The sequence below is a fragment of the Molothrus aeneus genome, chromosome 28, assembly GCF_037042795.1.
Source record: "Molothrus aeneus isolate 106 chromosome 28, BPBGC_Maene_1.0, whole genome shotgun sequence".
NCBI lineage: Eukaryota > Metazoa > Chordata > Aves > Passeriformes > Icteridae > Molothrus > Molothrus aeneus.
The window spans coordinates 2,797,123-2,811,451 of NC_089673.1; the positions used below are offsets into that span (position 1 = coordinate 2,797,123).

The 14,329-nt window shown below is 59.1% G+C and overlaps 2 protein-coding genes across 2 annotated transcripts; both read left to right on the forward strand.

The window, feature by feature from the left end:
- The first annotated feature begins 1,183 nt into the window (after positions 1 to 1,183).
- On the forward strand, positions 1,184 to 8,325 carry GRB7 (growth factor receptor bound protein 7). Its single transcript, XM_066566851.1, has 14 exons — positions 1,184 to 1,322; positions 1,407 to 1,551; positions 2,258 to 2,414; positions 3,357 to 3,478; positions 3,549 to 3,626; positions 3,721 to 3,858; positions 3,938 to 4,048; positions 5,002 to 5,100; positions 6,331 to 6,411; positions 6,669 to 6,785; positions 6,864 to 6,924; positions 7,010 to 7,097; positions 8,001 to 8,094; positions 8,179 to 8,325. The coding sequence occupies exons 1-14, from the start codon at positions 1,192 to 1,194 to the stop codon at positions 8,323 to 8,325; spliced, it is 1,569 nt and encodes a 522-aa protein (XP_066422948.1). The 5' UTR covers positions 1,184 to 1,191.
- Positions 8,326 to 9,305: 980 nt separating this feature from the next.
- Positions 9,306 to 11,972, forward strand: LOC136567415 (retinol dehydrogenase 8-like). Its single transcript, XM_066567019.1, has 6 exons — positions 9,306 to 9,404; positions 9,481 to 9,642; positions 10,096 to 10,275; positions 10,348 to 10,441; positions 10,524 to 10,707; positions 11,677 to 11,972. Exons 1-6 carry the CDS (start codon positions 9,308 to 9,310, stop codon positions 11,914 to 11,916), a joined length of 957 nt encoding a protein of 318 aa, XP_066423116.1. The 5' UTR covers positions 9,306 to 9,307; the 3' UTR covers positions 11,917 to 11,972.
- The last annotated feature ends 2,357 nt before the right edge of the window (positions 11,973 to 14,329 follow it).

Consider the following 14,329-nt stretch of genomic DNA (forward strand, 5'->3'; position numbering starts at 1 on the left):
CCCTCCCGTCCCCCTCCCCATAACCCCGATGTCCCTGTCCCTTTGTGTCCCCAGTTTGTCCCACCCCGAGTGTCCCCACCCTGCCACTGCCACCAGCACAGGGCTCACACCGGGGTGACCTGAGGCCACCACGGGGGTGGTGCCAGGGCGGTGTCCCCGCTGCCAGGGCCGTGTGTGTCACATCCCCCCTCCGTGTGTCCCCTGCTGTGTCTCAGCCACCCTGCCTGTCCCCCGGCTGTCCCCGTGTCCCCAAATCACCCCGGGCACAGCCAGGGAGGGGACACAGGGAGCGGGGATGGGGCAGAGGGATGGGGACAGGGGCAGGGACATGGCTGGGGCAGGGACAGGGACACGACAGGGACACAGGGATGGCATGGGGGTGACATCAGCCCTGCCAAGCACGGACTTGGACCCGAGAGGTGGCAGCAGGGACGGGCAGCGGGCGAATGATTAACGCGGCTCTGCCCGGTGTCCCGCGGCCACCGAGTGCCACCGTGGGTGCCACCGTGGGTGCCACGTGTGTGCTCCGTGTGCCACGTGCTGGGGGGGCCGCGGCACATCCCGGGGCCACATCCCGGGGCCGGGCCCGGTGTCCGGGCGTGAGCGGTGGCACCGGGCGTGGGTGGGGACACGGGGGGGCTGGCGGCGGTTCCCACGGCGGCTCCCTCGCCCCCGGCTCCCGGGCCCGGATGCCAGCGCGGTGAGGTGGAGCTGGGAGCGGCTGCCGGGACCGGTTTGGCCGGACCCGAGGAGGTGTTTGGGGCTGAGCCGCCGCCGCCGCCACGCTCGCCTTCCTCCTCTGCTCGGCGCCGGCGCGGCTCGGCCTGGCAAAGCTCGGCCTGGCAAAGCTCGGCCTGGCAAAGCTCAGCCCAGCATCTCCCAGCGCTCCCAGGCGCTCGGTGCTGGTGAGGGAATTCTGGGGCTCTCACCAGGGGCTGTGCTCAGCATCAGGGTCGTGCTCCAGCCCCCAGCACCCCGACAGGACTGGGGGGACAGGGACACCCCCTTGGTGTCCCAACATCCCACCCAGGGCTGGGGTCCTGCTTGTCTGGGCAGGAGAACACCCCTGGGGGGGTGCCAGGGGTGGGAGCCCACCTGGAGCCCACCTGGGGGCTGCCCACACCTGGCCACGGCCCCCCAGATGTGGCCACGGGTGCCAGACCCCCTCTGTGTCCCCCCACAGATGATGCCATGGAGGGGGGGGCTCAGCAGAGCAGCCTCTGGGAGCCCCCCGAGCAGGAGGGGGGCCCTGCAGAGCGGGATGGGGGCGAGGGCCCGCCCGAGCTCCGGCGCTCCCAGCCCCTCCTCATCCACGGCAGCAGGTGGGTGAGGCCCGGGGGGGTCGGGGGGTGCTCAGGGGGGGGTCACAGGGGGTGCAGAGCTCATCCCCCACCCCCTTCCTGCAGCCGGCAGCCGCCACAGGAGGAGCCGCGGGCGTCGTCGCTGCCCAGCATCCCCAACCCCTTCCCCGAGCTCTGCAGCCCCTCCAACTCCCCCATCCTGAGCAGCCCGGCCCTGGGACAGGGACCCCCCCGCGAGGGCGCCTCCCACGTGAGTCAGGGGCTGGGGCTGGGCAGGGGGGCTGGGACCCCTTCGCGGGATGGGGCTGGGGGCTGGGACCCTTGCAGGGGATGGGGAGGGGGCTCTTGGGGCACCCCCCAGGTGAGGTGAGAGTCAGGGGGCTGGGGAGAGGGGAGGGATGCCATCCCTGGGGAAGGAACCACCTCTCCCACATGAATCAAGGGCCTGGGATGGAGGGATTCCATCCCTGGGACAGAAACCACCTCCTAAATAAATGAAGGGGCTGGGAAGAGGGGACAGGAACAACCTCCTGAATGAATCAAGGGGCTGGGAAGGGGGGATCCCATCCCTGGGACAGGAACCACCTCCCAAATGAATCATGGCTGTGGGAAGGGAGGATTCCATCCCTGGGACCACCTCCCAAATGAATCAAGGGGCTGGGAAGGGGGGGATCCCATCCTTGGAGCAGGAACTACCTCCTAAATAAATGAAGGGGCTGGGAAGGGGGGACAGGAACCACGTCCTGAATGAATCAAGATTTTGGGAAGGGGGGATCCCATCCCTGGGACAGGAACAACGTCCTGAATGAATCAAGATTTTGGGAAGGGGGGGATTCCATCCCTGGGACAGGAACCACGTCCCACATGAGCTGGGGAGCAGCAGGTGGGGTGGGATGATCTCACCTGTGCTCCTCTGGTGCCGGGGGGGCCCTGACAGCCCCTGTGCCCCCTGCCAGGTGGTGAAGGTGTTTGGTGAGGACGGCGCCTGCCGCTCGCTGGAGGCCTCGGCGGGCACCACGGCGCGGCAGCTCTGCGAGACCCTGGTGCGCAGGACACGGGCACTGCACGACCACAGCTGGGCCCTGGTGGAGCTGCACCAGCACCTGGCCCTGGGTGAGCAGCCCTGGGGGTGGTGGAGCTCACAGGGGTGCCAGGATGAGGGAAGAGAGGGAATTTTGACTCCATGTTTCAGAAGGCTGATTTATTATTATTATTATATATATGTATTTATTATTATTATTATTATATATCACAAATGTATTATTATTTGTGATCTATATTAGATTAAAAGAAAATGATCTATTAAAACTACACTAAAAAAAATAGAGAAAGGATTTTATCAGAAGGCTTGAAAGGAAAAGGAATGGAATCACAATAAAATCCTGTGACTGACCAGAGAGTCCAAGACAGCCGGACTGTGATTGGCCATTAATTAAAAACAACCAACGAGGACCAATCAAAGATACATCTGTTGCATTCCACAGCAGCAGATAATTATTGTTTACATTTCGTTTCTGAGGCCTCTCAGCTTCTCAGAAGAAAAAATCCTAAGGAAAGGATTTTTCATAAAATGCGTCTGTGACACCTGGAGGCACAGTGGGGCACCTAGAAATGACTTAGAAATGCCATGGAACAGGACAGACATTGTTGGGGGGAAAATGGAACTAGGAAAAAAGTTTCAAAAGATGGCCTTGCACATAAGATTGGATGCTTTGGAGAAATAGAACTGTGAAAGATGCATTGTAGTGGGACCCATGAGGGGTAGTTTTAGATGATTGGTTTTAAGGCATTTATGGCACAGTGTGGCAAAAGCTGATAGGCCAAAAAACCCTTTATAGTATATTGCAATTAGGAAATAATTGGGTCCTGATTGTGATGGCATGAATTATAACATCTGTACTTGCCTCACCCTTCACACTGAAAACAGAGTAAAAGTTTTTAAAACACCCCTCAGTTACCCCATCTCAGAAAAGGGCACAATCCCTGGGACCCCCCACCACTCTGCTGACCCCGTGGGACCCCCCCACCATCCTGCTGCCCCCCTGTCCCCCCCAGAGCGCTGCCTGGAGGACCACGAGTCGGTGCTGGAGGTGCAGAGCTCCTGGGCCCCGGGTGCCGACAGCCGCTTCGTGTTCCGCAAGAACTTCGCCAAGTACGAGCTCTTCAAGAGCAGCACGGTAGGTGGGCACCCTCTGGGCCCCCCCTTTGGGCACCCCAAGGGGTCTCTGCTGAGCCTCTGTCCCCCAGCAGCTGCTGTTCCCCGAGGTGATGGTGTCCAGCTGCCTGGAGGCCAACAAGAGCATGGCGCACTCCGAGCTCATCCAGGTACGGGCACCGTGCCCAGCCCTGCCCTGAGGGTCACTGCCGTGCCCTGGGGACCCCGCTGTGACCCTCAGCCCATGTGTGTCCCCCCCCCCAGAATTTCCTCAACTCTGGGAGCTGCCCTGAGGTCCAGGGTTTCCTGCACCTGCGGGAGGCCGGGCGCAAGGTCTGGAAGCGTTTCCACTTCTCCCTGCGCCGCTCGGGGCTCTACTACTCCACCAAAGGCACCTCCAAGGTGAGGCCAGGGGGTCCTGGGGAAGGGGGCATGGCCAGGGGGTCCAGCAGGGCCAACCCTGACACCCCAAACCCCCCAGGACCCCCGGCACCTCCAGTACTTCGCTGACCTCACCGAGTCCAACATCTACTACGTGACGCAGGGCAAGAAGCTCTACGGGACTCCCACCGAGTTCGGCTTCTGCATCAAGGTGGGTGTCACAGACATCTTGGATGGAAAATCCTCTCCTTAGGATTTTTCCTCCTGAGAAGCTGAGAGGCTTCAAGAACAAAATGTAACCAATGGTTATCTGCTGCTGTGGAATGCAACAGGTGCATCTGGGATTGGTCTCATGTGGTTGTTTCTAATTAATGGCCAGTCACAATCCAGCTGTCTCTGACTCTCTGGTCAGTCACAAGCTTTTGTTATCATTCTTTCTTTTTCTATTCTTAGCCGGCCTTCAGATGAAATCCTTTCTTCTATTCCTTTAGTATAGTTTTAATATCATATATATCATAATACATATCATTAAAACTATAATATAATTTTAAGATAATATATATCATAATATCTATCATTAAAACCATTCCTTTAGTATAGTTTTAATATTATATATATCATAATATCTATCATTAAAACTATTCCTTTAGTATAGTTTTAGCATTATATATATAATATCTATAGTTTAATATAATATATATTATATATTATATATTACACATATATAATATTATATACATTATATTATATATTATATATAACATATAACATATGACATATATGATATACAACACATGATATATGATATATAATATAGCATATATGATATATCATATATAAAATAATAAATATTATAATATTATAATGTTATAATATATAGAATATATAGAATATATCATATATAATATCTATAGTTCAATAAAACATATATCATGATATATATCTTAAAGCTATCATATAGTTTTAATACCATATATATCATATTTAATATCATATATATCAAAGCCTTCTGAAACACGGAGTCAGATCCTCATCTCTTCCCTCATCCTCGGACCCCTGTGAACACTGTCACAGGTGGGGATGTCCCTGCCTGTAGATGTCCCTCCCCCTGTGCCCTCGGCGCCAGCCGGGGCTGCCCCGTGACGGCTCCGGCCTCTCCCGCAGCCCCACAAGGTTCGGAGCGGAGCGAAGGGTCTGAAGCTGCTCTGCAGCGAGGATGAGCAGAGCCGCAGCTGCTGGATGGCCGCGTTCCGCCTCTTCAAGGTGAGCCCCGGCCCCCTGCCGGCTGGGATGGTGCCAGAGGGATGCTGGAGCGATTTTGGAGGGATGCTGGAGCGGTTTTGGGGGCGTTCTGGAGGAATACCAGGGTGGGGATGTGGCAGAAGGATCACGCGGTGTGCATCTGTGTGCAAACATGGAGATAAGAAATGCTGACTTGGAATAGGACAGGCAGAAAAAAATTTTTAAAATTTCAAAACTTACTTCGAATGCCACAGAATAGGTCAGGCAGAAAAAGAACTAGGAAAAAAAAATTCAAAATCTCAAAACTCAGAATGCCATGGAATAGGACAGACAGAAAAAGACCTAGGAAAAAAATGTCAAAATTTCAAAACTTAGAATGCCGTGGAATAGAACAGACGGAAAAAGAAGTAGGAAAAAAAATGCAAAATCTCAAAACTTAGAATGCCATGGAATAGGACAGACCGAAAAAAATTCAAAATTTCAAAACTTACTTCGAATGCCATGGAATAGGTCAGGTGGAAAAAGACCTAGGAAACAAATGTCAAAATTTCAAAACTTAGAATGCCGTGGAATACAACAGATTGAAAAAGAACTAGGAAAAAAAATTTCAAAATTTCAAAACACACAATTCCATGGAATAGGACAGACAGAAAAAAAAATTTCAAAAGGTGGCCTTGCAAATCTCCAGATACTTCAGAGAAATAGAACTATGAAAGATTCATTGTAGTAGGACCCATGAGGGGTAATTTTAAATGATTGGCTTTAAGGTATTTACAGCATGGTGTGACAAAACTCAGGACATCCAAATAAACACTTACAGTGTATTTTAATCAGGAAATAATTGGCTTCTGATTGTGATGGCGTGGATTATAACATCTGTGTTTCCTCACCCTTCACATGAGACTGAAAATAGAATAAAAGTTTTAAAACATCTCTCAGTTACTCTGGGTCAGAAAAGGGATTAATCTGGCAGTGCTGGAGGGATGATGGGGCAATGCTTGGGGGATACTGGAGAGCTACAAGGGGGGGAATGTGGAGGGTTCTAGAAGGATGCTGGAGGGATGACCCCATCCCAGAGCAAATGTTTCAGGGTGGGTGTCCCTGTGCCCACGTGGAGTGGGTGCTGAGCTCCCCACCCCTGCACTGGGTGTCCCTGGGTGTCCCTGGGGGGCTGTGGAGGTCCCTGGGTGTCCCTGGGTGCTCCCCCACCCCACAGCAGGGCCCCCCCAGCTGACAGAGCTGTCTCCCCAGTACGGGATGCAGCTCTACAGAAACTACCAGCAAGCCCAGGCACGACTGAGCCAACCCCCCTGGATCGGCCCCACGCCCCTGGTGAGTGTCCCCTGTCCCCTGCAGCCCCTGGTGAGTGTCCCCCACACCCCTGGTGAGTGTCCCCCATGCCCCTGGTGAGTGTCCCCTGTCCCCCACACCCCTGGTGAGTGTCCCCTGTGCCCCTGGTGAGTGTCCCCTGTCCCCCACACCCCTGGTGAGTGTCCCCTGTCCCCCACAGCCCCTGGGGACCCTCTGGTGACCCCCCCTGTCCCCCACAGCCCCTGGGGACCCTCTGGTGACCCCCCTGTCCCCCACAGCGCAGCGTCTCAGACAATGCCCTGGTGGCCATGGACTTCTCGGGGTGCACGGGCCGGGTGATTGAGAACCCCAATGAGGTGCTGAGCGCGGCCCTGGAGGAGGCCCAGGCCTGGAGGGTGAGTGGAGGTGCTGGGGAGCCAGGGGGAGCCCCCCTGAGCCCACCCCAACGTCCCCTGGTGTCCTTGTGTGCCCAGAAGAAGACGACGCACCGCTACAGCCTGCCCGCCGCCTGCCACAGCTCCCCGCTCAGTGCTGGTGAGACCCGGGCCCACTGCCCGCTTTGGGGGGTCCCTGCCCCGCCCAGGGGGTCCCCCCAAGTGTGACAGCCCTGTCCCCACAGCCATCCACCGCACCCAGCCCTGGTTCCACGGGAGGATCTCCCGGGAGGACACCCAGCAGCTCATCGGCCGCCAGGGCTTGGTGGACGGGTACGGAACCCCCTCAGGTTTGGGGGGGGTTTGGGGTCCCTGGGGCTTTTGGGGGGATGTGGAACTCCAGGGAGGTTCAGGAGCCCAGGGGTTACAGGGTCTTGCAGCTCCTGGGGGGATACAGGGCATGTGTGGGGTTGGGGGTGAGTGGTCCCAAGTTGTTGCAGGGTTTGGGGGACACAGAGACTCCCAGGGGTGCCAGGGGGTGCTGAGCTGCTCCCAGGATTTCCCAGGGGGTTTGTGGGACCCCGTGGGTTGTTGTAAATCAAAGGTGACTCCAATGAAGGGGAGAGAATGATTCATTTGACTCCGTGGATAGCAGAAGGCTAATTAATTAGTTTATTATACTGTATTATATACATTTCATCTAAACTGAACCTGCCAAGCACTCACTCTGCACACCCTGCACAGAATCTCGTGGCTGTCAGTGACAGTCCTGACACACACACACACACCTGGCCCTGACAGGGGAAACAAATCACCATCACTGTGGGTAAACAATCTCCACATTGCATTCTACTCTGGCACAAACACAGGCACAGCAAGTGAGATAAGAATATTCTTGGGAAGAATTGTGCCTTGCTTTTCTCTGTCAAGAGAAATGTGAGGCTACACACCTGACCCTGTTAGGCCAAGGAAACAAAACTTCCTCACTTTGGGTGAATTATCTCCACATTGCATCCTACTTTGGCACAAACATAGGCACAGCAAATGATAAAAATTGTGTTTTCCCTTTCTCTGAGGTTCGGAGAATGTGAATCTCAGAAATCCTTGGGAAGAATTGTGCCTTGCTTTTCTCTGGGAAATATGGCAACAATGGGTGACACTGGGAGGGCAGAGGGGACCTGGGAGGGCAGAGGGGACCTGGGCCCAGCCCAGCAGTGACACCTCTGGGTCTCACAGGGTGTTCCTGGTGCGGGAGAGCCAGCGGAACCCCAAGGGCTTCGTGCTGTCCCTGTGCCACCTGCAGCGCATCAAGCACTACCTCATCCTGCCGGTGAGTGCCAGCCCGGGGCTGGGGGGGCCTGGGGGGGCCTGGGGGGCCGGGCAGAGGGGTCCTGACCTGCAGCCCCCCCGGCAGAGCGAGGAGGAGGGGCGGCTCTACTTCACCATGGACGACGGGCAGACGCGCTTCGCCGACCTCATCCAGCTGGTGGAGTTCCACCAGATCAACCGCGGCATCCTGCCCTGCAAGCTGCGCCACTACTGCACCTGCGTGGCCCTCTGAGCCTCTGGGGGGGCTTGGCACAGCCTGGCACCACCAGCACGGCAGGGTTGGGCTCAGCCCGGCACTGCCAGCGTGGTTTGGCACAGTCTGGCACTGCTGGTTCAGTCTCGCTGCCGACGTAGCACGGCTCAACACAGCCCAGCACGGAACGGCTTGGCACAGCCTGGCACTGCTGGGATTGTGTGGCACAGCCTGGCCCTGCTGATATGGCATGGCTTGGCACAGCACCGCCAGCACAGTTTGGCACAGCTGGGCACCGATGACATGGCACAGCTCAGCACAGCCTGGCACTGCTGGCACAGCTTGGCACCAGTGGGATGGTTCGGCACAGCCCAGCACCACCACATGGCACAGTCTGGCACAGTTGGGTGGTTTGGCACAGCCTGGCACCGCCAGGATGGTTTGGCACAGCCTGGCACCGCCAGCATGGCACAGCTCAGCACAGCCCACACCAGGACCCCCACACTCAAGCACTTTCTCCCCTCTGCCCTGCAGCACCAGCCCCGAGGGTCCCTGCAGGGGCCTGGCACTCCTTGCCCCCACACCAGGGGGGGTTTTGGGGTCCCCAGGAGCGGGGTCCCGGGCTGTGGGGGTGAGGGGGGCACCCATCACCGTGTCCCCCACATCTCCACGAGGCCAGTTGAACAGGGACGTGTTTTATACCAGTGATAAATAATAAAGGTTATTTTTGCAGAGCTCCTGCCTTGCTCCTTCCCATCCCCAGAGCCCCCCCAGTGCTGGTGGCACACGGCTGGCAGCGTCCCCATCTCCCACGCCTGGCAGTGTCCCCATGTCCTGCTGTGTCCCCACAGTGCCACACAAAGGCTCCTCTGTGCTCCGTGGCACCACGTGCGGCTCAGCCACGCCGCAAATCCCCGGGAGGGGGGATTATCCAGGGGGGATTAAGGGGCTCGGATTTGGGGGGGGGCAGCCGCTATAAATGCGGGGGGCTGGGGCTCGGAGGGGGGGGTGAGGCCGTGCCATGGCTCCCAAGACGGTGCTGATCACCGGCTGCTCCTCGGGCATCGGGCTGGCGCTGGCCGTGCGGCTGGCGAGGGACAAACAGCGCCGGTTCCGAGGTGAGCGGGGCGGAGGGACCCCCCAAACCCCCATCCCGGGGAGATCCCGCGGGGGCTGAGCCGCCTGTGCCCGCAGTCATCGCCACCATGAGGAACACGGGCCGGAGCGCGGCGCTGGCGGCGGCGGCGGGGCCGGCGCTGGGCAGGACGCTGGAGATCAAACAGCTGGATGTGTGCGATGAGAGCTCCATCCGTGCCTGCCTCGACAGCATCCCCGGGCGTCACATCGATATCCTGGGTGAGCCCCGGGATTCCCGTCCCGGCCTGACCCTGGTGACCCCCCCACCCCAAGCTTGTCCCGTGCCAGGGACCATTTGTGCTGCCAGTGCTGGGACCCTCGGTGCCAGGGACACCTCATGGCCCTGACCCCGTGCACCAGGGACTGTCAATGCCAGGGACCCCCCTGCACCAGGGACCCTCTGTGCTGGGACATTCCCTGTGCCAGGGACCCTCAAAACTCAGGACATCCCATTCTGGGGACCCTCTGAGCGCTGTGCCAGGGGTCCCTCATGCACAGGGACCCCACACACAAGTGGCTCTCTATGATGCCAGGGTCACCCTGCACCAGGGACGCTTCCACACCCAGGATATCCCATGCTGGGGACACTCTGAGAATCAGGGACCCCCCCATGCCCAGGGTGTGGGATCCTCCTGCCCAGGGCATGCCCCATTGATGCCCCCTGCCCCACAGTCAGCAATGCCGGGGTGGGCATGGCGGGACCCCTGGAGTGCCAGAGCCTGGCAGCCATGCAGAGCCTCATGGACACCAACTTCTTCGGCCTCGTCCGCCTGGTCAAGGAGGTGCTGCCCGACATGAAGAGACGCCGTGGGGGCCACATCGTCGTCATCAGCAGCATCATGGGCCTGCAGGGTAGGGGAAAATGGGGAGCCCTGGGGGGACCAGCCCCCACCCAACCCTGACAGGAGCTCCCCAACCATCCAGGTATCGTCTTCAATGACATCTACTCGGCCTCCAAGTTTGCCGTGGAGGGTTTCTGCGAGAGCCTGGTGGTGCAGGCGCTGCGCTTCAACGTGGCGTGAGTGTGGGGGCCCTGCATCTCCTGGGGCAGGGGCCTGGGGGTGCCCAGTGCCAGTGCCCAGTGTCACATCCTTGGGCAGGATCAGCCTGGTGGAGCCGGGGCCGGTGATGACGGAATTCGAGACCAAGCTGTACGAGGAAGCCGAACGTGCCGACTACTCACGGACAGACCCCGAGACGGCCGAAATCTTCACCAAGCTCTACCTGAGGAACTCCAGGGATGTCTTCACCAGCCTGGGCCAGACCCCTGAGGACATTGCAGAGGTGACAGGCGGGCAGGGGGTCTCAGTGGGCTGGGGCTGGGCTGGACAGAGGTGTTAATTAGCCCTGACAAGTAACGGCAATGCCCAGCCAGCAGTGGGGCAGCTGACACCCAGACAGCTCCATCCTGATGGGGCTGAGCCTGGCTGGGAATGGGAATAGGAATGGAGGTGGGATGGGAAGGTGGATGGGAATGAGATGGGAAGGAGCTGTGGATGGAGATGGGCAGAAATGGAGTGGGAATGAGAAGGGATGGAGATAGGGGTAGGATGGGATGGGAATAAGATGGGAAGGAACTGTGAGGATGGAGATGGGCGGAAAAGGAATGGGAATGAGAAGGGATGGTAGGAAGGGATGGGGATGGGGTTGGATAGGATAAAGACAGGAATAGAACAGGAAGGAGTTGGGGATGGGATAGGAATGGTGATGGGGTGAGATGGATTAGAGATAGGATGGGAAGGGCTTGGGGATGGGAATAGGAAACGAATGAGAAGGAGAGGGGGTGGAAATGTGAATGAAGATGGAAACGCAGATGTGGATGGGATGGAGGTGCAGATGTGGATGGGATGGAGGTGCAGATGTGGACGGGATGGAGGTGCAGATGTGGACGGGACGCAGACAGGGTTCAAAGGGGACAGAGCTGGCATGGGAGTGGTGGTGGTCTGGGGCTGTGGGCACAGGAAGGGGACAATCCCGTGCCCTGGTGGGCTGGGGCTGTGGGCGCAGGAAGGGGGCAATCCCATGCCCTGGTGGGCTGGGGCTGTGGGCACAGGAAGGGGACAATCCCATGCCCTGGTGGGCTGGGGCTGTGGGCACAGGAAGGGGGCAATCCCATGCCCTGGTGGGCTGTGGGCACAGGAAGGGGACAATCCCATGCCCTGGTGGGCTGTGGGCACAGGAAGGGGACAATCCCACGCCCTGGTGGGCTGGGGCTGTGGGCACAGGAAGGGACAATCCCATGCCCACGTGCAGCACACCCTGCGGGTGATCGAGGCGGCCCGGCCGCCGTTCCGGCACCAGACCAACGTGGCGTACACGCCCATGGCTGCCCTCAAACACGCCGACCCCAGCGGCGCCCTCATCACCGACGCCTTCTACCAGCTGGTGTTCAAGTACGACGCCGTGCTGCGCTTCGGCCTCCGCGCCATCCGCCTGCTCCGCTGGAAGGCTCAGAAGGTCAAGGCTGGCGCGCGGCTCCTGGGCTTCAAATAAACCCTTGTGGCTCCTGGGCACTGCCCGGCCCTTCCCGGGCACGGGGGTAAAGGGGCAGGACCTGTGCAGGGTTTCGCTTCCCGTTCCCGGCCTGAAATAGCTCCCACATTAAAATGGGGAGGGTATTTATAACCAGCGCCGGGTGAGCAACGCAGAGCAGCTTCCTCCAGGAGTGCAGCGGCCGTGACGGGGCTGGGAAGGGCTGGCAGCTGCCCCCTGCCTGCCTCCTGCTCCCCAGGGGCACCTGGGCCTCTGGCCCATGGGCATGTGGCACCTAGGGGACCTCACCCTGTCACCCCCTGGTGCTGCGTCCTCCTTCCTCCAGGCACTGCAGTGGGGTGGGGAATGTCCCATGGTGGGGGCTCTGTGTCAGCCCTGTCTGGGGCCCCGGGGCAGCACAGGGGGTGCAGGAGGTGTTGGGAGGGCAGAGAGCAGAGTGACAGGGCTGTGTGGTGTGTTCAGAGGGGCACAAGGGGGGCGTTTTGGGTGCAGGGAGTGGTGCAGAGTGGGGGTGGATGTGTGGCAAAGAACGGGTGCAGGGCGGGTGCAGGGGTGCCCAGCAGCTCACGGGGGGCTCCCCTCCAGCTCCCTGTGGGTGACAACGGGGTGGGTTCACCCTTGGGCACTGGTGCGTGGGTGCTTGGCGTGACAGCAGCAGGAGGTGAGAGCAGGGGGAAACCACAGGAGGCCCGGCATGAATCAGCCCCGCTGCTCAGAAACCTTCCTGGCTCCCCCCAGAGCCCTGGAGGGACCCCCAGCCTCACGTGAGGGCTGCATGGAAGCGGCTGCAGCTCCGTGTGCCTCGCACATGGCCTCTCCGGGACCGTGGGGACAAGATGGAGGTGGGGAAGGAAATATTTTTGCATTATCCCCCCTCTTCTCACATGAGTTAATGGCAAAGCAGTGGCGGGACCGTGGTCCCGGGGTGATGGCAGCACCTGTGGGACTTGCAGGGGTGACATCAAAGCGGTGACAGTGTCGCTGCCTCCCCCTCTGCGGTTTCTGCAGATTTGACTAACTTTCTCCGCTTGGGGGGCAGGATGGGGGGAGAGGTGGGAGTGACTCTGCCCGGCCCCGGGGAGCAACAAGGGGCGCCCACGGTACAAAGCCACAGCTGTGGGAAACGGGGCTGAGGGAAGACAGGACCTCCCTCATACACCCCCAGCCCCACGGTGTCCCCCAGTGCCCAGGGGAGCAGCAACGGGGCTGGAACTGGGGGAACTGGGGGGAGCCCCAGCCTTGCTCACGGCAGAGAGAGGGGGAACAGGGAGCTGCTGTGGGTGAGGGGGTCCCCAAGAGGTGGGGAGCACCTGGGTGATGTTTGAGGCTGAGGAGCACCACCTCCCACCTGGAGCATCCTCCGTGGCCTTGGAGCACCACTTCGAGCCCAGGGCTGTCCCCTCCATCCCCGGCGGGTGCCGAGGTGGAGGCGCTGCTGCCGGGGCCGGAGCCGTGCGGGTTGGAAGTAGATTCTTCTAAAAACAATCGTCTGCTGGGACTTTCCTGTCGCCGGCGTGTGACAATTGCCAGCCGCTCCCCGTGTCCTCGATCCCCCGAGGATTTCGCTGCCAGGTGCCGACTCGCTGCCATGCAAATGCGGCGCCAGATTTAACCCGGCTGGAGGGGCTGGAGGGGCCGGTTCGGCGGCTCCCCGGGGGCTTCACTTCCCTCCCGGCGCAGCGAGGGGGGCATCAGGCGTGACACAAAGCTGCTGTCCCCGTGCTGGTGCCCCGGTGACAGTCACGGCCCCGTGTCCCGCTGGGAGCCGCGGGGTGGGTGCCAGAGCTGGGGACACTTGCAATGTCCCTTCCCGCTGTCGCTCAGCACAGAGCTGGCTCTGCTCACCCCCTGCCCCCCGGCTTTAGGAACCCGACCCACGCGGAGGGTGGGAGAACGCCGGGGGCAGCGTGACTCAGAGCAGGGCTGGGGAATTGGGACACCCAGGAGGTGGGGGCAGTGACTCAGTGCTCCCCGGCACCGTCGGGTTTTGGGTGCTGGGGCGCTCCCCGCGGAGCAGGAGCCGGCCGGGATGCTCCAAGGATGCAGAGCAGCAGCCGGAAGTTTTTATGGGATTTTTTTGTGCGTTACGAAGCGTGTTTCAACACGAGGACAGGAGAAACGAGTTCCTCTGTGCTCTATCACGATTACAGCTATCAGCAGATAAGGATCTCTCTGTCACAACACCAACTGAAAGTTTCTGTAAGACTTTAAAGGGGTTTGGCTCCATGCAGGAGAAGGCTGAGGGGTTTTGGATCAAATAAATTCTTATTAAGGGATAAACCAGGAGGGGAAGCTCTGAGCCCCCTTTGTCTCACCCAACCCTCGGAGGGTCCCAGCAGCAGCAGGGGAAGAGACCCTCAGTGTTCGTGTGGCTGGAAGGAAGTGAAGGGAAAAGAAAAAAAGGATCCTCTGA